The following is a 23,756-nucleotide window of genomic DNA, read 5'->3' as shown; positions in this document are numbered from 1 at the left end:
ACATACTTTCCCATCTTAAGGTCTTAGAGCCTGAGAAGGATAAGATCTATTTCATCAGGTGAAAGAATGTAGGATTCTTTTATATGCGGGATGTGTTACAGCCATTTGTCAAGCCTGACTTCTAAAATCCCATGCTAGCTATGTCTTGGCAGCCTCCTCTTACTGCTTGCTCAGCACCTCCAGGTTTTGTCCAGTTAAGGATGACGACGCGATGGAAATCCGGGTTTCTTACAGCCCTTTTCAATGAGATGCTAAGCACCTCTGCTGTCCAGACCAGTGCTTACAGGGAGTTCGAAATGAAGGACACTGGTGGGATTTTGATAGCTTTCATGAAGAAAAATAGGAATGTTTCTACACAATTTTCTGCCATGTCTATTCACAGTATCGCCTGGCTTGCAAATGAATTGCAAGAATGAAAAAATGATAACAATAAGGGTTTTACGTAACTAAGCTATTACGATGTGAAATAGATCAGAGAGGTGGACTTGCTGCTACCCAACAGTAGCGTTCGTCTCATGGAGAATCAGACAGGTTTTTATTTAACAGTTTTATGTTAAGATACTCTAATCTCACCGAAACTTTTCTAGCTCTCTCGGCAAATTGGAAAATATTCCAGTTGCATCTGAGTTTTTTTGCAAGTGGTAGTGAGTTTTCTGGTTGGCAAAACAGAGCCCAGGTCTCTTGACTCTCGTCTGAATGAAGTTAGCTTCTCTTAACCGCATGGTTTAGGTTCTCGAAGTCACTGAACTGTAACTGGAGACTGCCCTTATCCTTGCCCTGTTTTTTCCTTCATCCTCTTGATGCTCTGCAGCCTCCTTCCCATGCCTTGGTAGGAGTTACTGGGCTTTGAGGGCCTTTGTTCTGTTTGCTTTGTTTATTTATCCTAGGGCTCCTTTTTGATGCATTTAGCAGTGAGCACACCACTAATGTTCTGTCATTCCATCCTTTGCAAATCAGTCTGGAGGGCAGAGGATGTGCTGTCTCCTGAGTCCCCTTTGGCTGCCTCTCTGATTGATGCAGAGTCCAAAAACTGCATGTGTTTTGTTTTCCAAGCAGTGTTGTATGCCAAAGCCAGTGTGTAAGCACATTCTCTGTCTGGAACTAGGAATTGTAGACATTTTTATGGAGAGTTGCTACTTAAATCGTCTTTTTTTCTCACCACTTTTATTAATGGGAGGGTGAGAGCTTTTTGTCAGTGTTGGAATACAAGATTGGGAGCCAGAAATTCCTACGGTCTGATCACAGTTCTGATGGGAACACGTTTGGTTCGTCTGGGGTAAGCTCTTTCCTGCCCATTTTACAAGTGAGATGTCAGTACACACAATATTTGGATTGTAATCTAGTTTCCCAACAGACTGGCTGTTCTTACTGTGCAAGCAGGGCTAAAGAGGGCCCTCTAAATTGAAGGCAAAGCACACAGATGTTGTAGCTTCCAAGAAGTTCTGACTGTAGGTGGCCAGAGAATGACCTCTCAAAGAGGAGGTGTACTGTAATTTTAACAGGGGATGGATCCTCCCCTTCTGGAGATGAATGCTTAGCTGCCAATGCCTTGTTTGACAACAGATAGGAAGAAGGAAGTTCTCCCATGAAAGGGGTTATTACCAGTTTGGTGAACTTGCTAGCCGTGTCTCTCCCTCTCCTCCCACAATCGCAGCTTTGTGCAAGCCTTACAAAGTGGACTTGAAAACAACACTTGAATACGTGCCAATTATCGCATTTGACTGGTTTGTTTTCTTGTTTTGTGGAATATCAAAACACTTGTGCTACTTCATCTCGTTAATTCTCTCTCTCTCTCTCTCTCTCTCATCCTCCTTCCCAGCTCTTACAAATCCATTGCAGCTTCTTGCAGCCCAGGCCAGCTCATCCACTCCTGTTGTAGTCAGCCGGGTATGTGAGACGGGGACCGAAGAGACAGCAGCAACCTCTTCCAGTGAACCTGAAGTCAAAAGACCCCGGATAGAAGAGGCCAGTGGAGCGGTTCCAGCCCAAACTGGAGTCATCACGTCTACGATGCCACAAGGACAGGCAACCAGTGAATGAAGAACCAGTGGGAGGAGCTGGAGTGATGTGGGGTGGGCATGGGATGGCAGGAGCCCTAAAGCAGCTTTCAAAGAAAACAAACCACAACTGTAACAGCTCAAAACATAGCGGATAAAGAGCTCTCTTTTAAGTCAGATTTTTAAATGGGAGATCAACAGCTGATAGAATCACAAGGTGCCAAAAAGAATGGAAAACCCCTCCCAAGAACCCATACCTGGAACTCTGTTCTGTCTTTACCTATGGGATATTTTTTCCTTTTTTTTTTTTTAAAAATATTCAAAAAAATACAGACAACTGATTGTATGACTGCTGGGATATTTTTAACTGTCTCTTCCCCTTTTGGCTCCAAGGGGATGGGATTTGCAGTTCAGCATCTAAAGGAATGTAACACAAATACAGTCTGCTCCCTGGAAAGAAAACTCCTCATTTTCTATGCCTTAATACTGTGCTTCTCAGAGCTTTGAACCATAGGACCGTTTTTAAAAGGCCTCCTAAGGCAATCAAATGCTGAAAGATGGGTGCAGTATCTCATAACAACAGCATTAAAGAAACATGGTACCAAGCTTAAAGAAAAAGGCAAATGATTTTGTTTTTTAAAATAGAAAAATTCTGAATATGAACGAATGTTTATTTATGTGGGGATTCAGGAGGAAGAGTTACAGGACTCAACCACCTGGATTTCCAGATGCAATTTCTCTCCATTCCCTCTGAGGGAGGATAAGATAACAGAGGAACGGTATTAATTTGGTTCCTGTAAAGATATTAAAAACAAAGGGTTTTGTACCTTCAGTGATTTCTTACAATTATTCATCGCTTGCTCTGGACAACAGCCAAAGTATCTTGATGACTGAGGATCACATGGGGAAGGGTGTCTCCAAAAGGTTCTGTGTGCATTTGATTGATCACATCCTGTGCTGGAGCACCAGGTTTTGTTCAAAATAGCACCGTAGGTGAAGATACTGCCACTGTCTCTGTGAACTTGAGAAAAATACTCGTTGGTGTTCTGCACTAAAGCAGTCTGCCTTCACCTCCGGTTGGTAGTGTGGCCCTCAACTAGATGGACAATGGTCAGGAGGCCAGGGCTGGGTCTGTCACTGACCCTCGGCCATGGCTGACAGCAAAGCTGCTGTGTTATTCTTCTGAGGGGAGCTGAGAGCTGGGGTGAGAGGCAGCAGAGTTCATACAGTGTTTAATACAAATTCTGTGAGGGTGTAGAGACCAAGGCAAAAGAGACCTTTTATTTTCTATGTGGCAAAAGTCACTGGAGGTCTTAAAACAGGTTTTCCAAAAGGAATTTGGAGGTTTCCTTCCATTGCCTGGCTCCCTCTCCCATCTCTCCTCCCTTGAGGACCATTTGGGCTGCCCAGTAGGAAGAGGCCTCTATTCAGACTGTATTCCAGGCTCTTCGTGTACTCCAAGTACGAGTAACGCAGGTTTGAGTCACTTCAGCCACGCGGAGCAGTTGGGGGGCGGGGGGGGTGTGACACCTTGTGACTAGCAAAGAAATCATCCTCTGCGTAGCCTCCAGCTAACCCCTTTGGTTTTATGCCTGTTTGCAATCCCCTTGGCTAACATGTCTTCTGGCAGCACAGCAGACATCTTTTAATTTAGGAAATGTTATGGTTTTTGTAATGGCAAAAGAGACTTAAGAGGGCTGGGATATGCCTGTGGTAGTTATCCCTGTCTGTACTGATTTATTGTCAGGTTGCCGTCTTGTACGGTCTGACGGGGCTATCGCGGAACAGAGAGGCAAACCCACTGCATAAACATGTTGGAAAAAGATTTCCCCACTGTGCAGTAAATGATACTGTCAGTATGTCCGTGGGGATTAAGGGGTAAAGCACAACCGTTCAATGTCTGCTGGAATTTGGGGAGGGGGAGGAAATCAGCAAGGTAACAGCTGGCATCACTTGTTCCCTTCTAGCTTTCCTTTCTCTTTGCCAAATCCTATTCAATAGCCAAGTCCCGCCGCTTGAATAAAACCCAGCCGTGTTTTATTCTCCAGCCGATTGTTTTGTGAGAAATATTTCTGAAAGAAGGAAAGAATTTCTTGGTCTCGTGATTTGCGGTTGGGCTCTGCAGTTAGAGGCACACAGACTATTCAGGACAGTTCATTTATCTACAGCTAGGCTTTCTTAATTTAGGGGTGTCCCTTTGGTGACAAGTTATTAGATTGGATTTTTAGTACTTTGAAATGATTTTGAGAAGGAGGATTGTTACAGACCACAAAGTAATTGAAGCAGGCCGACCTCCAGCTGTCACTTTTCCCGCTAGGTGCGGCATAGCGGAAAAGCGCTCGGATTAGCTCTGTTTTCTGTAGCCTTTTCAAAGCCAGAATTCAATAAAATGGACTTCAAGGAAGAACGCACAAGTGAGAGTGCAGCTAGTTTATCTGTTAGTCATTACTTTCGGGTGACTGCTGGTTCAGATACAGGCACGCCTCTGAAAGCCCTGAGGCCACGGAGCTTTCTGAAGCAGAGGACTCTTTAGGTTTCCAGGACGTTGGGTGAGTCAGCGTAAGATGAGCAACCAACAAGAATACTGTTCAGGGTGCGAAGCTGCCAAAGTTTTGTGGGTTTTTCTTTACTGCTGCTTTTCTCTTGGAAAGTCTAAATAATCAGGCCCTAAACTTCTGTAAAGGAGTCCAGCACTATAGAAATACATCAGCTGAATGACTGTTTTCACACACCAGTTGCTGCTTTATAGATACCTCTTGAAAGTGCATCCTCAGGTTGTGTGCATAGATCTGCCTCTTCACTATTTAGAACAGAGTAACACTTTCCCACTCTTCCTTTTGTGGCACACGATGCCTGCTGGTTAAAATGTGAGTTGAGGATAAGCAAATATCTTTGACGTGTTCACCCCTTCTGCTTGAGGTGTCTGGGACTTGTCAGTTCATCCTATCGGGATTTTTGCTTTATCAGTCTGCTGCATCCCCTGTTACTGTAGGAAGCAGCACTTGAATTTTTTACTTTTTTTTTTTTTTAGGTTTGCCTGTATCATTGGCTGATACGAGGTAAAATAATGGTTCTTACTCAATCCTGTTGAGAGCGCTCTGCAAAAATGTGGTCTTCATCTGGAACACATGAGATCGGGGACATCTTGTTTCAGGCCTCCAGATCAAATCTTTCAACACGCTGCTCAGTCTGGGAGACAGCACCGCTCTTTTTCCATCAGTCCTGATTCCCCAGGCTTGCAGTTTTGAGAACTGCAGAGGAATGAAAATTAATGTGATGGTAGAATTAAGCCTTCAACTAGAAAGAAAATATTACCTTAACGGTTATATGCAGAACTCAGATTATTTTTAAATTGATCACCTAGCTTGTTCTTATTGTCCAGAAAGTTGCATCTCATGTCCTTAATTAGTTATATTAACTGAGGGAGGTTTGAGGGGGAGAGGAGTAGGATGCTTCATTGCCTCTTCTGCTGTCTGTATAACAGAGGTCAAGGCATGTTGAATATTTAACCTGCTATAACTTAGACCTGGGAAAACTTTAAGCTCTTAATGTGTGAATTCACTTTTCACCATTCCCTATTGATTTATTTTTTTTATCTTAGGCAATGACAGAGGCTAATTTTACTTTGATCGCAGTCAGTTTATAGCAACTTTTGTTGCCTCGGTTTGCAAAAGCTGAATGCAGTTGTTCTTGGGTTTATTCCGCTGGAATTCTTTAGTTATTGTTTTGGCTTGACCTTGGCTCTTGTGAAACAGGAAGCTTTTTACAGTGAGATCAATTTCATCTGATTTAGTGATAACACAACACAGTGCTGAGCACGGAATTGAAGTTCATGATTAGTTCATGTATTCTTTTCAACTCCTTTTTCTTCCCGTATCCCTCCCCCGTACCATGACGGCTGTCCCCTGTAGCATATCCAGCCATTTTTATCCACTGATGGAAGCGGCACCTTGCACTAAGCTCTGCCCAGGGACTCAAGGATGAAAATACCTGTGGGATACATGAGGCTCCAGAGCAGGTTGAGAAAGGCCCATTTGGTCACCCTGTATTTCATTTTCATGCTGTGTTTTAGACATGCTACTGTTGGCCACAGTTTGTTCAGGAGTGTGTTTTCAGAGACGTATTAAAGCTTTGTAAGAGGAAAGAAATAGTTAAATAACAGCTGAAGCCTTTACAGTGCCTCTGCAATCAATGCCATGGTCTGGCTTCAGGTTTTAGCGGGGAGTAAACTTGGTTTTGCGTGTTTTAGACATCTGTCTTGTGTACTGACTTAGAACTGTCATTCAGAATTAACTTCCACATTTTTCCCCTTTTTCAGTAGGGGAATGCCAGCAGTAAAATAAAACTTGAAGCACAGAAGGCTAGGGACCTATATCTAAGCAAGTGAGAGCATCTGACCTGAGCTTTCATACAATGTGGTGTGGACGCTTTTCACTGTCTGCTGGGGATGTTAAATTGATGTTAGAGCTTTTCATCTGTGTTAGCAAAGGGGTTTTCCAGTGAGATATTTGGTATAGCTCTGATGTGTGCTAGCATGTAAACAGATGTGAAAATGTAGGGTGAAAGGAGGAACGTTCCCCTGCTATACCTAGATTTGGGGATCTTGGATGACCAGGATTTAATCTAGCAATAGTTCTATACAGTTCTGTACTTTCCCACAGAGGATCAAAAGCCGTTTCTTCAAGCTTACTGCATCCAAGGATTAAGTTCCAGCTGGTTGGTTGTTCCTTCTTTGTTTCTGAAGTTTAAACTATGACTTACAAATTATAGTTTATCACTATGATAAACATAAATCACATAAAACTGCAGTACTAGGAAAGATCAAGTCTTTATTTGTTGTCTTTGCCACTGGCCAGCTGTAGCTGTTTAGAACAACTTGGGTTGGAAGAAACCTTTGGAAGTCTCTGCTGTAACCTTCTGCTGAGAGCAGATCCAGCTAGGCCACATTGTTGTGACCTTGTCCAGATGAGCTTTGAATGTCTCACGAGATAGAGGTTCCATGACTCTGGTCCCTGGTCCATTCTGACCACCCCTGAGGTGAAAACACTTTCACAGCTATCTAAGGAGCATTTCTCATGCAGCTGCATGTGCTCATTGCCTCTTGTCCTGTCACATCACATCTCCAAGAAGAGCCTAGCTCTGCCTTCTCTGTATCTTCCAAATAGGTAGTTGAAGACACCAGTAAGATTTTCACCATTTTGCTTCGTTTTCTTAAGGCTGAACCAACCTGTTTGTCTTGGTCTCCTCTTGTATATCACGTGCTCAAGCTCCCAGGGCTTCAGGTGGAATTGCTGCAGAAGGTCCCTCACCGTCTTGTGCTGGGGAGCCCAAAATTGAACACAACATACTGCAGATACGATCTGACAAATGCTGGATGGAGTGGGAGAAGAATCACTTTCCTTGGCCTGCTGGCTACACTTGGCAAGCACAGCCCAGTACCTCTCTGGTCTCTTTTACTGCAAGAAGCGCTACTGGCTCGTCTGGAGTATAGTGTGAGAACCTGGAGCAAAGTTCTGGTTCACTAGCAAAGTGAACTAGAAATACTCTGGATTGCATTCGTACGTATGCAGCCATCTTGTCCCCCTCTCCCAAGGAAGAGCGCCAGATTGGGTCTTGTAGCTTTTTGAACAGGAGACAGGGCTGAATGATCCTCATTACTTTTAAAAATAGCTGTGCTTTACCTTATCAAATGATAGTTTCAATCCAAAGTGGAATTTACCTTGAATTTCTACGTCGATACAAAAATCTTTCAGGTTTTTTAGTCCTGCTGCTATTAAGTTGGACTTGGGCATTAGGAGTCAGCCTCCAAAGGAACATGACTAGCTTCATAATTTTGCCCTTGCTGCACTCTGAGCTTTTGAGTTTGCAAATGCCATCCTGCAGCAAATGATCCGTCTTCCCTTGCCAGCCGGTCTCTGGGGCAGCTCCTGTTTCTGCTCCCCATCACGGATTTTCCCCTCTGTAGCCGTTTCTGTCAATTCCAGAGCCCTTTAATCCAGCTCCTAATTTAATGCCATTGCTCGAAGGTCTGCATCTGGTGAGAATCAGTCTGTTAGCTTGCAGTTATACAACAGATTGTTCAGTCGTGGAACTTTTTGTTTCCTTCTGGGTGAAAAATTATGCCAAAGCTGCTACTACTATAGCATACACTACTGTTGTGAAGTGTAGCTTACAATGGAGCCAGCTGTGCTGCAGAAAACAGTGACACTACAAGGTCATCCGGATTGCTGGAACCGGTGGGATTGGGAAGTGGTGCCTTCTTGCATTTTGATCCGGACCCGATCAAAACGTGGCTGTGGCTTCGTGCTGGAGCGCTCCCCTCTCTGCGGCTGCGATTAGTCAGATCAGCGTCTCTCTCTCTGCTGGGTGGGTTATTTGCAGGACAGTGCACGTGTTTGTGCACGCAGCGGTGGGTATATGCGTGTAAAACAATCGGTGGGAAACACCTAGCTGCGATGGTGGGCTTTCTCCGTTGGGCTGTCTTTCCCAGGGCAGTAACGCAGCAGCGAGCGTTTTGCTTTGGACTGAGCAAGACGTTTCGAAAAATACTTGGTTTTCCTGGAGCACTATATTTAAATTCCAAATTTTTAATCGACTTTTAACCTTTGTATTTATATGTTCGGAAAACTCTTTTGATACCTTTTTCAATTTACCAACACTGAATTAAAACCCTTCAGAATGTATGGCTGGTCCTCTCCTTACGTGTCACTTTAAGGTTCGGAGCCTGAGGGTAGTTGTGCCAAATCTACCCCTTGGCTCTCAAGGTGGAAGAAACCATTGACAATTCATGGGTGGCAGCTAAGGAAGAAACCCTTTAAATATTTTTTTTTTTTCCAGAGAATATTAAATTAGATCTGTGTAAACATAAAATTTATATTTATTAATGTGTGTGTGAGTGAGTGTGTGTGTAAATATAGATATATAAATGGTCCATGACTATTTCTTTCTCTTAAATGGTACTTTACACAGACTTTTATACAGCAAGTTGGTAAATTCCCTCACCGGGCACTGATTCTGAAAGACCGATGTACCTATTTTTGTAACGAATGTGGGCAGCCGGTAGAAGCAGCTTTACTTCAGTGATTGCTTTCATTCCTCTCGCAGAGCAGAAGAGACGACTTGGTACTTGCATCTTCCTTGCGTAGGAGCCCTGCTTCTGCCTTTGTCACGCTTTCAGCGACCCCGGCCCGTGCTGCTTTTCTGGCAAGAAAATCCCCCAGGTGGCACTAATGAAAGCTGGAATCCTTTCTCGCCTCAGATTATCTCTGGATGCGGTATCAGGGAGTACTTTAGAGATGCTGCTCTGTAAGTCATGGGACCTCATTCTATAACAGAGGAGGCTAATGGAGGGTCCGTGAGGATGCTGTAAGGTTGAGAAATTCCTGGCTGGCCGTCAGGTGGCTGAGCTAACACTGGGGCACCGTGAAGTAGTTTCTTTTCCTCTGTGGTGAGGTTATTCTCCTTTTATGATGCTTCTGTCTCTTCATGGGGTGCGAGGTGTGTATATCCCCTTGAAAACAAATGCGTAAGTGTTTTTCTAATGCTCCCATTCACAGGGAGTAAATTTTACCTGACGGGCCAAATTTCAGCGGTGGTTTAAGTCCACAAGGATCACTAAATCCACAGAAGCCTGTGTTTTGAGCTACTTGGGCCTTTTGCGAGTTAATCTTAAAAGCAGGTGATACTTGGCTTCCTAATCCTAATTGCTCTTCCAGAAGTAGAAATGCCTTTCTCCGTAAGGACCCGAGTGAACCCTTCACCGTGGTTTCTGCTTACTGTCCGGTGGTCGGGCTTTGATGCTTAAGGGAGGACAAGATTGGTGGTAAGAAGAATAACCAGAGCAGGAGCGGTGAAAGGAAACAGCTTTCCTCCTCAGCAGAAAACAGCCCTTGTGAAAACCAGGCTTCCCCTAGCATTTGGTTACTGCTTTGTGTCCGCTGCTGAGTTAAGCAATGCATCCGATAGCCCAGGCTGTGGCATTTCTGCCGTGATCTAGACCTTCCAGTCCTGCTTCTACCCCACCTCAGTTTCACTTCAAGCAGTCCGAAATGGAGCCTTACTTAAAGCGAAGGGCGACATTGAGGAGAAATGTCTGTTAGCTGAAGAAAAATGAGACTTAAATGGAGCAGAAAAAGTGAAATTTCCTTCTGTGTCACTGCCTTGCTGCTAAAAGTCTGGTGCAGAACATCCTGATGTTCTGCTGATTGCTGTGCCGCTCTTCGGGGGTGGACAGGCTGCTAAGTAGGCAAGTTGGCTCCGTAGCAAAGGAATTGCTGTAAACCTAAACTCGCTTTAGCTTTTTCTTTTTTTTTTCTCCCCCAAATGGGCTTGAAGTGGAGGGAGGGAACCAGAGTATTGTTGTTTGCAAGATCTTATTGTCTTGAATGGAAAAGAAAACAGAGAATGTAAAAAAAAAAAAAAAAAAAAAAAAAAAAAAAAAAAAAAAAAAAAATCTCATTCAAATATAGTGATATGGAGAACAGAATGGCGTGAAAATACAAAAATCTTATGAGACCGTATATTGTCTTGGGTTCTGGACGTGCCGTTGGTACCGTGGTGAGACTGGCCTTGTCGAGGCTGGCGGCCAACCTCCGCGGAGCCTAAAAGAGCGTGTAGGATTCTGTAGCTACCCAAAGGGCTGTTAAAAGCTGGTTTAGAGATAAATCAAAAGGTGTATGTGAGCAATGAAAAGCTGGAAATTCAAATCCAATGCCGAATATTTGCTTTAAAAAAAAAAAAAAAAAAAGACTCTGTATCTCCCCCTGTTCCGCATATATGCGTTCCCACGGCATCCTTGGGGGAAGGCTGCAGTGAGACGAGGACCTGAAATACCTCAATGGCTTGACAGAAGTGTTTTGCTACAGAGACCTGGAGGAGCCTTACCCCTTTCACCTGGATTTGGCACTTAATTTAAAGATGGGGATGGAGGGGGGAACTAAAGCCATGCTTGCATTTCAGTTCCTGGTGTTGCCTGTACAAGACACCTCCAGCCAGATGTTCTGGGTTTCGTGGTTGGTTGTTGGGTTTTGTTTTTTTGTTTTTGTTTTTGTTTTTTTTTTTACAGCTGATATCAAAAGTATTTTTTGTGACTCGTTTTCATTATCAGTGCTTTTTAAAAAGCAGGTGTGTATCCCAGTGGGGAAAGCTCCATCTGGGACGAGGGATGTGAAGTTCATCACCTTTACCTGGCCGTGTTGCAGCCCCGCTCCTGCTGGATGCTTCGCTGCACAGGCAGCCCGGGAATCCCACGAGGGCTGGGAGCGTGTCCTGGTCCCGCGGGGGAGGCGGCTGCCCACCAGGGGAGACGGCAAAATATGAGCATTCGAGGAGCAGGACCTGCATTTCCACATCAAATGGGATACAGTGGGTTTGTTTGTTTTTTAATACGGAGCCATACTTTTTTTTTTTTTAAGTAATTTGAGATCTGAATGTGATTTCTAATGTATCAAGAACGTTAATATTTTAAAGCTATAACAAAGTTTTAAATTTCTACTATTTTTTTTTTTCATTTATTTTAACTGTTCTGTTCTGTTACCTTAATTTGATGTATGTGGTTGGGGAATGTTGCTTCTCCTCTTAGCATTTGTTTCTATAACCAGAAATAAAATTATATATGAAAGAGAAAATTCCCTGAAATCGCTTGCTGCTTTTGAGTGACAGACTTGTGTTCTTCGGTGTAGTATCGTAGGGGGGTTAATATTCCTGCAGCAGTTTGTGTTGTACAGCCTACCCCTCCTTAGAATGTGAGGGGACAGGGTGGTTTAGTATTTTTTCCCTTTTTATTATTTTCTTTAAATGCTGTAGGAGGGAAATATATATCTGGACACCTTGCGCTGTTTGTTTTAGAGTTCGCAGATATCCCACTTTGGATCCCTTCTCAGTTCTTCGGGCAGCTGTTAACTCGCACCAGAGTGAACATATGTGCATGTGTATGTTTGAGAGGCGTAACGCTTCCCCTGGGCTCTATAAACTCTTCCTCCAGCCCTAGCTTTCATTTTGTCATGAAGAGAAACATTGTTATTTTGAAAGATAAACTATTTCAGGGTATTTCCCCGTAATTTATAATAATTGTTTCATTTAAGCATATGAGGTCAGAAAAGAGTTCTTTATCCACCTGCCCTATAGTGCAGGTTTTTCCTCCCTTGTCCTCCTAACAGAGCTACAATTTAAGCTTAGGGTTTATTTTGACTAAACAAAGTCATTCTGAGCTCCAGAACTGAATTGCGGCACCTTTTAAGACCTCAGTTGACATAAAGTAGCTGTATTTGACTAACTAAGCGAAACTAAAACTGAGAAACAATAATGAAATCGTACACAGTGTAGCAAAGATATTCAGCCAGGGCCATCTTAATATATATATATTTTTTTTGGCATCTTTTAGAATTGCTGTCCCTTTGGCTCCCCCCGTGCGTGTTTTGTGACGCAGCCAGAGGAGAAGGCGTGCAGGGAAAAATGGCGATGGCCGTGCTTGGATGCTTGGTCCCTCTGCTGCCTGCGGTAGCTCTGAGTGCTGACGGCTGAGGTGACGGACGCTGCTGCCCCTTCGGAGGGCAGATTAGCTCTGTGGCTAATTGCCAAGGCACGCTCTTAATGAACTTTAATGCCGGGGGGGCATAGGGCAGAGCAGTACCAAAGGGTGTGATGTGCCAAGAATCCCGTGGCATCTTCTCCACGCTGCGGGGTGATGCACGGCAGGAAGGTCTTCAGGAGGAGCGACATTTCTGATGGGGAAACGTTAATCCCTTTTTAAGCTTTTGGAAGTGCTGGAGACCGTCGGCCGAGCAGGTATTTCTAACACCTCTTGCCCTTTTGGTTCTGAAGAAGTCCCAGGAGAGGCTAAGGACATCTTCTACCACCTGGCCTTAATGTCCCCACTCCGCCATGGGGCCGCGGCTCAGTGGTGAGTCCCGAGCGGGGCTCTCGCCTGCGCCCCACGGGCTGCCCTTAGAGCCAGGCTTCACCTCCCGAGCAGGGCCCTGACGTGGAGAATAGAAGCACTAACGTCTCAAATAATCAGTGAACTGTTAATGGAGGGGATTTTGCCCTTACCCCTTTTCCCCTCCTCTCCGCGGACAGGGTCGGGCCTAGTTTCCCGGGGGCTCTGCCCGGCTTTCCCCCTCCGGAACTTCCCGGCGGCCGGAACCTTGGTGCCGCAGCAGCCGCGTCCCCCCGGGCCGCCGCGGCCGGACCGCGCGCCTCAGGGGGGCCGCTTTGGCCGCGCGCCGAGCGGCGGAGCCTTCGGCATGTTCACGGCGACGGCCGAGAGCTTCCTCAAGCAGGCGAGGTACCGGGAGGAGGGCTGGGGTACCGGGGGAGGGCGGCAGGGCCCCCTGGGGCGGGCCGGCGGCCTGTGGGACGTACCGGGCCTGTCGCGGCTAGGGCCGGGGCAGAGGGGGAAGCTGGGCCCCGGTGCCGCCTCAGCGGGGTCCCGACGTCTGCTGTTTCCCCTCTTTCCCCGGGCAGGGAGATCCAGGAGGAGGAGCTGCGGAGATTCGTCTCCCGCGTCGCCGCCGTCCTGCAGGGCCCGGAGCTGGGCCCCGAGGCCGCCGACTGTCTCCAGAGGCTGCACCTCACCGTCGCCGCCACCAAGTACCCCCGCAAGTGAGTGGCCTTGTGTCTCTCTGATGTTGGCAAGAAGCAAAGCGTTACTTTCTTGGGGGTGAGAGGGCAAGGGCTGGGGCTTAGCGCTTTAAAATAACACCCTCTTTTGAAAACATTGAGCTTGATATAAATGTAAAGCCCCTCTTTGCCTTTTTTCCCCCTAAGCAGATGATGCCTGCCTCCTTTTGCAGCGAGGGTGACGGGTGTTTGTGTCACTGAGCGCCCTTTCAAGCTGCGCTAAAGAAGAAAATTCAGAAGTGGAGACGATAAGATGGCCTTAGTCAGGGTCACTGTCAAGGGAGATCATCCCAAGACCAAGGAAATAAATGTTGGAACCTTTTCTTGCCTTGCAGTGATGCTTTACTGTGACTCTTGCAGGCTAGATGGCAAGTTCGTGGAACTGTTGCAGACCCTGCTGTGTTCACCCAAGTGCCCTGAGCAGATCCAGCTGTTATGTGCTGCCATCCTGAGAGAGATGTCGCCTTGCAACGATCTGATCCTCTCCTGTGATGAGATTCAAGATGCAAAACTCCTGAGCCTGGTATCCTCCGTCCTTTTGGCTCAGGTAAATGACATGTCGAGTCAGAAATCTTCCCTTGTTGATATGGGTTTGCTTTCTGATTGTTCCCTGTTTGCTGAGCTCAAGGAGAGTGAAAGTCAATTGAAAGTATCTAGGAAAAAAACAGAAGCATTTCTTTTGTTTTCTGTTTAAGGGACCTAATTATTCTGCTTTCTGTAGGAAAAAAAGGTAACTTGTTTCTGTTTAGTGTTTGATAACAAAGACTGCTTAAAATTGTGCTGTGTACACACTGAGGGCCTGCAGGTAGAAAGGAACATTTTAGAGCTAGCTGCTACAACAGGCTTCAAGTCAGTGCTGCTGGAAACTGTAGAGCAAAAGATGTGAGAGTGAATTTACTATTACTACTCTTTATGGTACCGGTTTTCAAGTTCAAATGTAAAAAAATATACACAGAACCTATAAAACATATGGGGCTATAAATGTGGATGGGGCTTCCAAGATCTAGATTCTCCCTGGAGAAGAAAATACGAGGACCTTCCTGTTTTGAGTGCAGCCTGCATTGACTGCCCTCTGGGGAGTAAGCTGGAAACTTTTTTTCCCTTCTACTTCTTCTTTTACTATTATAGTGCCTATTAAAGATAAAATACTTTTCTGAGCCCTTCTGAAACTTCTCATTCTGAGTTTCACTGTGTGCTTAGAAATGCCTCCTACATTTCTGATTACTCCTCTGAGTCTTACTTAGCTAGAGGAAACGAAAAACAGAAACAGAAAACAGTGACATATTACTTACGTGCTGCCTTACAAGGCACCTCTCTCCCATATCCAGCCCTGAGACTGTCTCGCAGTTCTACAATGCAAAAACATACTCTGTGTGTTAATTTTTGTCAGATCACAGCTAAAGCTGTGAAGAGATTTTCATCAATTTTTGATGTTGCTAAAACTTGTTATATTTCAGCCATTTCAGTATCACTTCTGTAACACGGGGTACAACAAGCAGCAGCCACACTTCAGCAGAGCCTTTAAAAACATCTTCTGCGTATTTTCATTTGTCGCCGCTTTGGTGGAAATCATCCTCCTTCTCTCTTTGCCTCCCCTGCAGGGAAGCAAGGGGGGGCTTGGTTCTGCAAAGATGATGTTCTTTATGTAAAGCTTTTGGCTTTCTGGAAAACACAGCCTTTGGTGTTGCATTAGGAGCTGGAAACCTGCCGTTGATTTGAGTTCAGTCTGGGCAACAGGAGAGGTGTCAGCAACACACGTAAGCAGCCCCATCGTTTGCAGCGGGGTTGTCTCTTCCATTTTCCTTCACTGCACATATCCACATCCCCAAACCTTAACGTCCTTGTTCTGTATGTTGCTTTGGTCAATTTATCCACATCTGCCCACGAGAGAAGCACAGAAAGCAGCCCCAGTCACGGGTGAGGTTCCTGTATGAAATTCCTCACTGGAAGCTCACCTGATTGCTTCTAGTGATCTGGTGCAAATCTGACTATTAGATGTGGGGTGTCAGAGATTGGTGTTTGTTCGCTGCTTTCAGCAGCCAGCTGTGCAAAACTGTGAGCAGCAGAGAAGGTTTGCTTTTTCTTGGCATGACGACATTCATGGGGAAAGAAAACCTGTCAAAAGTCTGGGTCCACCTGTCGTCTTTAACGAAGTTGTCTTGGACAGGAGGATTTGGCAGCATCTCAGAGCCACAGCTATAACAGCCTCCCAAAGAGGAAACTGCTTTATTTTCCACGTTGGGAGGATATGGACTAACCAGAGAATCCTAGAACGAGTTACAACAGTTTGTTCATAAATTTCTAATTTAACAATTGAGCTAGCAAACTGACCACATGGCGGGTACTTAGTCCTAGTACTTTCTGCTCTAGAATTCATGGATTTTAGTGTTTAATTTGAAGACATCTATTGCAGTTGTTAATTTCTACTTCAGGTGATGGCTGTTCACAAACCTGTTGCTCCATCAGAGTAGTCGACCCCTCCTGGGGTCTTTGAATTCACATTGCGGAAGACCTCTGTGAAATGTGGTAAAATAGCCCGTGCTGCGAGTTCTCTGTATGTTTGACATTGCTATTGATGCCTGATGGAAGAGTTTGTATGGTATTGGTCTCTAGCATTAATAGAAGATTATCGGCCTATCTTCACCTCTGCTTTGTTTTTAAGGGAAATAAGAAGGGTGAAGTGTCTGCTGTGGGGCAGCGTATTGTAAAAGTCCTTGAAAGAAGAGTGCCTGAGAGTCAGAGTGCTCGGTACCTTCTTCCCATCCTGTCAAATGTCATCAGTCTTTCTCCAGAATCTCTAACTGAAGGTAAATATACAGGAAGGTGTGAGATTACCGTCTCGCTGTGAGCCATATAGTGATCAGAAGGCTCTCTGAAGGCTTTGACTAGGTGTAGGACTTGGAAACTGCTGTTAAAAGTGACATCTTTGCCACAGGGAATATGAACTTACTGGGCGAGATATATTTCACCACTCAAAAATGGAACTAGGCCTTTGGCTGCTTTGACCCCTTCTGGGGGCCAGAGTCTCTGTTCTGTATGGATTTGGATCACAGTAAAATGTACCCGAGCTAAGGTTTGCACGTGCAGCAAGAGCGTGAAATTGTAGCTGTCCTGAAGGGCATCAAGCGAAGTGAGAGATGGAACCAGAGATGTGCCTGTGGATGTGTTCAAGAGAGCAGCAAAACCAGAGATCTGGACTGATCTGGTACCAGAAGTCCTTGGTTCTAGCACTCGCTCCTTGACTTTATGTCTGAGGAAACATAAAAGGCAAAACAGTAACAAGCCTGACGCAGCGGCTAGGAGTGAGAAAAGCACGCAGAGCTCTGAAATGAGTGTGAGCAACCTTGGACTCTGAAGTAGTATGAGGAGGGCAGGGCACTCACCTTGGGGTGCCCATTTCTTTGCTGGCTGCTGGATCCAGTGATATAGGCTGGAGGAAAAGCACCACAGCTGAGGGGCAGCAGGGCTGTGTCGCAGAGGCTGCTTCTCTGCCTGGTCCAGCAATGACCCTGAGGCTTGCCTTGTACAGAGCAGACCAGTGTCGTCAGTAAGAAGATGGCCGACTGGCTGAGGTATGCGAGTACTCAACAAGGAGTCGCTCAACCCTCTGGAGGCTTCTTCTCCAATCCCAGGACCAGACAGGTGAGTGCTGAGTTGCCATCGTCATCTCACAGGGGCATTTGTTAGTTGCCTGCTGTTTCAGGTTCCCAGAGTCAGCTTTTTTTGGGAAATGGTAACCTAGAAAGGCTGCTGTTCTTTGTCACTTTGTGGATAAGTGGTCAAGACACATAGGAAAGCAAAGTAGGGGGATTTATAGCTCCAAGATTTAGGACTTCTGCTGTAAAGCCAGAGCTTTGATCCTTGAAGTAATTTTGTGGGGGAGAGTCTTTTAGTGACCACGTATCTCGGAGTAAAAGCTGATTGCAAGTGAGTGCTGTGTCAGAGAGAGGAGGGGAAAGCTTGGAGTGTGGGAAAGCTGGGGAAAAGGACCCAACACAGTTGGCTTTTCTCTCTCTGGATGACTGTCCACTTGCAGGCCCCATATAAACAAGGGCTACTTGTCTCAGTGGAGTTTTCCTTGCCTTCTCACTTAGCTTCTCCCTGGGGATCTGACCTGCTGCATCTTTTCTCACAGCCTGGTCCTGTCACAGAGATAGATGGTGCCATTGCCACAGACTTCTTCACAGTGCTCTCAGTGGGCCAGTACTACACAGAGGACCAGTGGCTCAACATGCAAGCCTTCTCCATGCTGCGAAATTGGCTGCTGTGCTATGGGGCCAAGGGCTTGAAGGCGCCTAATTCGGGTACGAACTGAAGAGCTGCAGGCCAGTGTGGGCTGCACCCCCAAGAGGGGGGGTGTGCTCCGAGATGATTAGGTGGCTGGACCAGCAGCCCAAGAAGTGGCAGGAATATGGGCAAGAGTTCAGAGCTCTTGGACTAGGAGCAGGAAACTTTGGGAGGGAATTTCACAAAAGCTCCTGACTTATCCTTACTGACCCTTCCATGAGGAATTATATGTTCACTGAGTCCCCTGGTTTCAGGCTAAACCCCATGGATCCCTGAGAAAAAAGGCCTGGGTGGTGGGAGACAGCATCTCCTTAGTGTTCTTGTAACACTCCCGTCTTCCCCAGACTCTTTCTCTTCGCAGTGCGCCTGGGGACAGACAGCTCCCTTGCTGTTGCTGGGCAGCTGCCTGGGCTACACTGCCTATGCCATGAGCTGATATGTGGTGAACTTTATTCTGTAGATAACAAATCAGGAACGGACAGGTCTGTTATGGCCATGGTCTCAACTACATCCACACCTGGTCGCCTGCTTCCCCCAAAGGACCGTCTGCGGGAGAAAGCCTTCGAGTACTGCCAGCGGCTTATTGAGCAGAGCAACCGGCGTGAGTCTTGCCATGAACTCCTTGGAGCCCTCTTGGTAGCACTCTTGAAAATGTTCCTGATTCACTGCCTCTTTGGGCTGGGATCTCACTCTCTAGAGTCCGCAAGTCAGGCTCTATGCATGGGACCTGTCGCAGCTGCTGGTGCAAGTCGTTGACCAGTCTCGAGCTGGTCAATCCCACACGCTCCCTTGTGTTGGGAGTGATTTGGAGGCAATGCCCGTGTTCTGCTTCCTACCCTTGGTTTGCAGGGGGGGCTGTGGAACCTGGTTCTCATTAGCATGAAATCGGGATCAGTATGTGTTCCCACCTATCCTGAAATCTGGGTTAGTGCTCAAACTGACAGCCTAATGTTCCTGTTTGGGCTCAAAGTTTAACTTGGACTCCTTTCTCTGGCAGGACCCCTGAAGAAAGATGATGGAGACCTGCAGAAAGCTGTAAGTGCACAGAGGTGGGGCTGAAGCTCTGGGAGTTGTGGCTTCCCCCACTCTGATCTGACTCTCTGCTCTCCTGCAGTGTCTCATTGAGGCGGTGACAATCATGGACGTCATTTGCAAACAGGACTCCTCCTACGTGTACCGCGCAGTCTCCTTCCTGAAAATCCTGCACGGGAGAATCAGTGGGGATGCCACTTATGCCAGGGCACTCCTGCCCATTGCCCAGTTCTTTGTGAACCACGGTAAGTCATCGGCTCTCGCCCCCTCCTCCGTGGTCTAGCCTTGCATACTCTGAGCACAGCATTTTGTCCTGGCAGTTTGCTGGCTGCCTGAGTTGGTAATTCAGCATCGGCTGTATTCTAGGATGGGTGATCCCGCTCCAGGGCAGCCAGGAGCTGGGCTGTCCTGTGCTTTTTAGAAAAATATAGCCCAGATTTAGCTTAGCCCCTGGAGCCCCTGTTGGTGGGGCTCCTGCGTGGGCTGCATTCAGCAACGTGCTGTGTCGTCCCAGGCAAAATGGCAGCTGTGGACTCCGATGCAATCTACAAACACTTACTCACTGATATCCCGGCTCAGCTCTTCCACAACCCGTCACTGGCCTTTGAATTTGTCCAGTTCTGCAAAGACAACACCCAGCTCTTCACCGAGACCTCCAGCATATTCAGGCAGAGCTTCCCAAATCTCTTCAAGGTACAGCTTGTTGGAGCAGCACAGGCGAGAGCCTGCTGCGTGTTCCTTTCTGTGCCCCAGAACCTTCTGTTTGCCTTTCAGTGCACCCCAGAGCCCTCCGTGTCCCTCCATGGCAGTGCTAGGGAGAGCATAGGCAAGAAGGATGGGCGAGAAGGACTGTTATAAAAGCAGGTGTGTTTGACGAGGGAGGAGGGTTCTGAGTGTGATTAGCACTGCCAGTAGAGGAGAGTCTGCATTAGTGTTACTGCCAGTGGGTTGGGAAGCACAGTGAACACAGCACTTTGTTTCTGGAAAACTTTAATAAGTTGCAGCTTGCCAGCCACTGAACCAGCTGCCAGATGCCTGTGTTGAGCTTCCAAGCAGCCTCCCAGGATTTGACCAAACCCTCAGACTTCTCTGGTTTTGCTTTTCAGAAGTGACTTTCCCTTCCCTGTCCCTTTTGAGCACGGTGTAAGAATTGTCTGGGTGTGTGGTGGAGTAGCAGGGACAGTACAGCAGTTTGTGCTTGTTCCTTGCAGTTCCTGGCGTGGAACAGCCCACCCCTTATCTCGGAGTTTGTGGACCTTCTCCCATTTCTGCTGGATGCAGGCACAGCCGTTGAGATCTTCCATTTGCTGCTCGACCTGCCCTGTTTGACAGCAGCTCTGGACATCCAGCTGAGGTAACACTAGCTTCCCTTCCTCTCGTTTGCTAATCAGAGTCTTGACATTGACCATACCCTAGTACACACTTCTCTGAGCCTCAGCTGCCCTCTGGCTGCCGCTGTCACAGAGTGAGAGACATCTGCTACAGCCACATTAACACAAAGCTGCACAGATCTCAGCCCAGTTTTCTAGTAGCGTGCTGTGCATGGGAAGAGAAGGTGACCGGCTCTTGCACTTCAGTACTGGACTGTCTTTGGGGCTCAGGGAGCTGTTGTTGTTCCCTTCTCCATATCCAGCTCCAAACTGTTGCCATGTGCTGGAGTGTCTGCCGTGAGCCACCACCGCAACACAGAGGTGTGGGCTACCTGGTCTTCCCTCCCTGGTCTGACTCCTCTTTTCTGACTTTGTTCTCCTGGACGCATACAGAGGTTCCTTCCTGAGGTCTTTAGGAACTGTGAGTTTCCAGGAAGGTGGGACACAAGTGGGACTGACTCTCACTGCTGTACCTCTGCTATTCCTTGTCTTCGCAGACACTAGCAGCTTTTTCTGGAGTGCATAGTAAAGGGAGTCATCCTAGAGGCAAGATGATGGTAGACTTCAGTGACGGAGGGATAGAGAGTGCCATTTTCCCCTTTCCTAGGAGTGATACAGAAGCAATTCTGGAACTATTGCCTGAGCCCAGGGGGTCTGAGTTTACAGTTTCTGTCATCCTGGTTCTCTGGCTTCCAGAGGACCTGGATTAGATCAACATGCTGTCCCTGTTTCAGTGAAGAGGGAGTTATTCCATTGTTCAGGATTCCAACTATGCCCTGGCCCATTCTCATAATACAGCATGTTCTGTGTGTGCCTGCTGCTAGGTCAGCTGCTCTTCCTACCTCCGAGAGGGCTGCCTGCGACCCAGCTGTGAAGCCCACCACCTGTCTGGAAGCCTTTCGCCATCCCAAATACAAGAGCATGTTCCAGTATCTTCTCCGTACCAAGTCTACTCCCGAGGATGCCCCAGAGAGGTAGGAGGCTGCTGTAGGAGATTGCCACGGCGGTTTGGTTCAGCCATCCAGCTCTGGGAGGCAGCACTGGGCTTGCTGGGAAAGGCATAGCTGGGGTGAGGTGGATTTGATCTTCCCTGTGTTAGCTTTGCCAAGCGCTCAAAGGCCTTGTGGTGGAGGGATAGGGAAGGGCAGCCGGGAGAGTAGCTGGGAACAAGCCTTCAGCAGTAACTTTTCTGTTGCCCGCAGGCTGATTCCACTTCGGCAGCTGCTGGGATCCCTGGCCAGCAGCCCAAGGGTCATGCAGTGTGCGGAGACTGTCCCTGTCTTACTGGAGCTCTTTTTCAGGGTGGTGGCAGAGGTAGGCCCACTGGGGGGAGTTTGGCTCCCAATCGTGCCATGGGGATCTCTTGTTATGTGAAGAACAGTCGTAGAAGCAGAAGCGTTAAGACACTGCAGCTTCAACAGAGGGGTGCATTGGGTGGGATGGTCTAATACTGGCATGAACCGGCGCTGAGCTGGCTACTTCATCTGGAGAAAAAAGCTCCGTGGTGCAGTGTCAAGGCACATACTGTCCTCTCAGCCATCTGTAAAGCAGGTGGGTGAGAGCAGAACGAGTGCCTGATACCTGCTTTGTACGCTGCTCCCCTTGTGCCAGATCGGGCTGTTTCTGCGCCAGGCGATTTATCTGGCTGGTTAGTTTGGGTTTTGACTGCTGGAAGTCCCGGGTGTTGCTGAAGCAAGGGCTGTGTTTCAGTTTGCAGATGGCACGCTGATAAACCAGCTGGTGGTGCTGCTGCTGCAGAGGAGTGACCAGCTCTACGAGATCCCAGCATTTAAAGATGACGTGTACAGGTGAGACGGGACAGAGGGCGCAGCCGAGCTCCCAGCCCTTCTGCTGGCTGCAGCCTGGCAGCCCAGGAGCCTTTTCATTTGTGGCCCAGTCCCTGCTGCAACAGGTCTTTGGAGGGTACAAAATGGGGACTGCACCTTCAGCCCTGCTGGAAGCATCCTGAGTTTACAGCCGCTGTGCCAATGGCTGGGTGCTGCCAGCACCTCCTCGGTTTGGTGACGACCGCCTTGCCCGTGGTCTGAGCTCTGCCCATCTCTCTCCTTCAGGGTGCTGAGCTCTCAGCTGGTGATGCTCTGCAGGCTGCGCCCTGCGCTCGTTGTGGAACTGTCCACAGAGATTTTGGAGTTCTCGGGAGCAGTCAGCAACATCCAGAACAAGGAGGCCATCTTCACCCACATGGTAAGCGGGGCCTGCCTGCTTCTGCCACAGGTTGCTCCAACTGCGGTGCAATCTGTTGGTCACCTTCCCTTTCCTCATCTCCTCTGTCCTAGTATTAGCTAATCTGATTTGCTGTTCCCTAAAAATTATTCCATTCGCTTTCCTTCTGCTTGCCCTGAGCACATCTGCTTTTGCTTCAGGTCTGGGCTATTGGAGAGTACATGTCTGTGTCCTACGACAAGCGCTGCACTGTGGAGCAGATCAGCCGGTTCTTTGAGACTCTAGAGGCCATGCTGTTCGAAATCACCCAGCTCCGGCCACTAGCCAGCACCCCCAGCTACGCACCCCGTGCCATCAGTGTCCTTATGGCTACCTTGACCAAGTTGGCAGCTCGCAGCCAGGACTTGATCCCCAGGTGAGGAGGGGTGGTGGGGAAGGGCAAAGGGCTGAAATGTGCAGATCTCATGGTTCCAAACACAGATGTTTGCTAGTGTTAAATCATCAACCTCGGCAGCCGATTGAACCTGAAACTGAAACAGGACAGAGGAAACAAGCTGTGGAGGAGCCCGGTTTGGGGAAGTGGGATTCATCTCCTGACTAACACCCTGCGCATCAGGAGGAGGGGGTGGGTGGCATCTGGTGTTCACCTACAACAGAGACTTTTGGAGCACATAGGCTTTAAGTAGTGACCTTGCTGGATGAAGAGGTCCTGCCAACTGCTGTCCATGTCCTTCTCTCCTGCAGAGTGTCCATGTTCCTGTCCAAGATGAGGACATTTGTACAGAGCCCTGCTGTCACCTCTGTTTACTCCAAGGAGGACCTTGAGGAGATCCTTATCCGGGCAACTGAGCTCATGAACCTACTGAAAATGCCGAGTGTGGCTCAGTTTGTGTTCACGCCGCCTGTGGACGTGGCCAGTACACGGTTTCAGAGAGAGGTGAATGATTCCCTCCCTTTTGCCCTGAGAATAGTCACCCGGCTCCTAGAGCCGGCCCCTGGCTTCGTGCCAGGGTGAGGGCACGAGGTTTCTGAGAGGCTCCAGCCTCTGTTGTAACTCGTTGGACACTGCTGATGGCTCAAGGCTGAGGCCCTGCTCTGAACTGGAAATGAGGAACAAGTGGTTGTGTGAATGAAGCAGAAAACAGGAATAAGTAGAGCTGAGGCAGCTCTTCTGGTCTGAGGCCGTTTGTATTTCTGTCTCCTTGCGCCCGTTGCTTCTCTGTCTCCTAAGCTTGTCTTCTCTCTCCCTGGCCAGTATGGATTGAAA

The 23,756-nt window shown here is 47.6% G+C and overlaps 2 protein-coding genes across 4 annotated transcripts in view; both read left to right on the top strand.

The window, feature by feature from the left end:
- FOXK1 (forkhead box K1) overlaps nucleotides 1-12,151 on the top strand; it is a 57,541-nt gene extending 45,390 nt beyond the window's left edge. For both annotated transcript variants that reach the window (XM_063343122.1, XM_063343121.1), the window contains exon 9: nucleotides 1,820-12,151. In XM_063343122.1, the coding sequence (XP_063199192.1) occupies nucleotides 1,820-2,040 (221 nt within the window). In that variant the 3' untranslated portion in view covers nucleotides 2,041-12,151. The remainder of the gene's footprint in view (nucleotides 1-1,819) is intronic.
- A 992-nt stretch (nucleotides 12,152-13,143) lies between these two features.
- On the top strand, nucleotides 13,144-23,669 carry AP5Z1 (adaptor related protein complex 5 subunit zeta 1). Of its 2 annotated transcripts, none has more exons than XM_063343336.1 (17): nucleotides 13,144-13,281; nucleotides 13,461-13,598; nucleotides 13,977-14,163; nucleotides 16,279-16,423; nucleotides 17,146-17,258; nucleotides 17,752-17,920; nucleotides 18,364-18,504; nucleotides 18,901-18,938; nucleotides 19,018-19,180; nucleotides 19,450-19,628; nucleotides 20,147-20,289; nucleotides 21,130-21,279; nucleotides 21,508-21,619; nucleotides 22,016-22,113; nucleotides 22,378-22,510; nucleotides 22,690-22,904; nucleotides 23,234-23,669. In XM_063343336.1, exons 1-17 carry the CDS (start codon nucleotides 13,241-13,243, stop codon nucleotides 23,502-23,504), a joined length of 2,436 nt encoding a protein of 811 aa, XP_063199406.1. In that variant the 5' UTR covers nucleotides 13,144-13,240; the 3' UTR covers nucleotides 23,505-23,669. The 2 variants fall into 2 exon arrangements, with proteins under 2 accessions (XP_063199406.1, XP_063199407.1); XM_063343337.1 differs by having other exon boundaries at nucleotides 13,461-13,664.
- Nucleotides 23,670-23,756: the final 87 nt, after the last annotated feature.

The sequence above is a fragment of the Chroicocephalus ridibundus genome, chromosome 8 (genome assembly GCF_963924245.1).
Source record: "Chroicocephalus ridibundus chromosome 8, bChrRid1.1, whole genome shotgun sequence".
Classification (NCBI taxonomy): Eukaryota; Metazoa; Chordata; class Aves; order Charadriiformes; family Laridae; genus Chroicocephalus; species Chroicocephalus ridibundus.
Note: the sequence above shows the minus strand (reverse complement) of the source record. Positions and strands in the feature narration are given on the sequence as shown.

What these genes read in the sequence shown, in the direction of transcription:
- AP5Z1 (XM_063343336.1), top strand. Translation starts at nt 13,241, where the DNA reads ATGTTCACGGCGACGGCCGAGAGCTTCCTCAAGCAGGCGAG. An exon ending in TCCAGAATCTCTAACTGAAG is followed by an intron (nt 16,424 to 17,145) that starts GTAAATATACAG and finishes TGCCTTGTACAG; the next exon opens with AGCAGACCAGTGTCGTCAGT. An exon ending in ATGGAGACCTGCAGAAAGCT is followed by an intron (nt 18,939 to 19,017) that starts GTAAGTGCACAG and finishes GCTCTCCTGCAG; the next exon opens with TGTCTCATTGAGGCGGTGAC.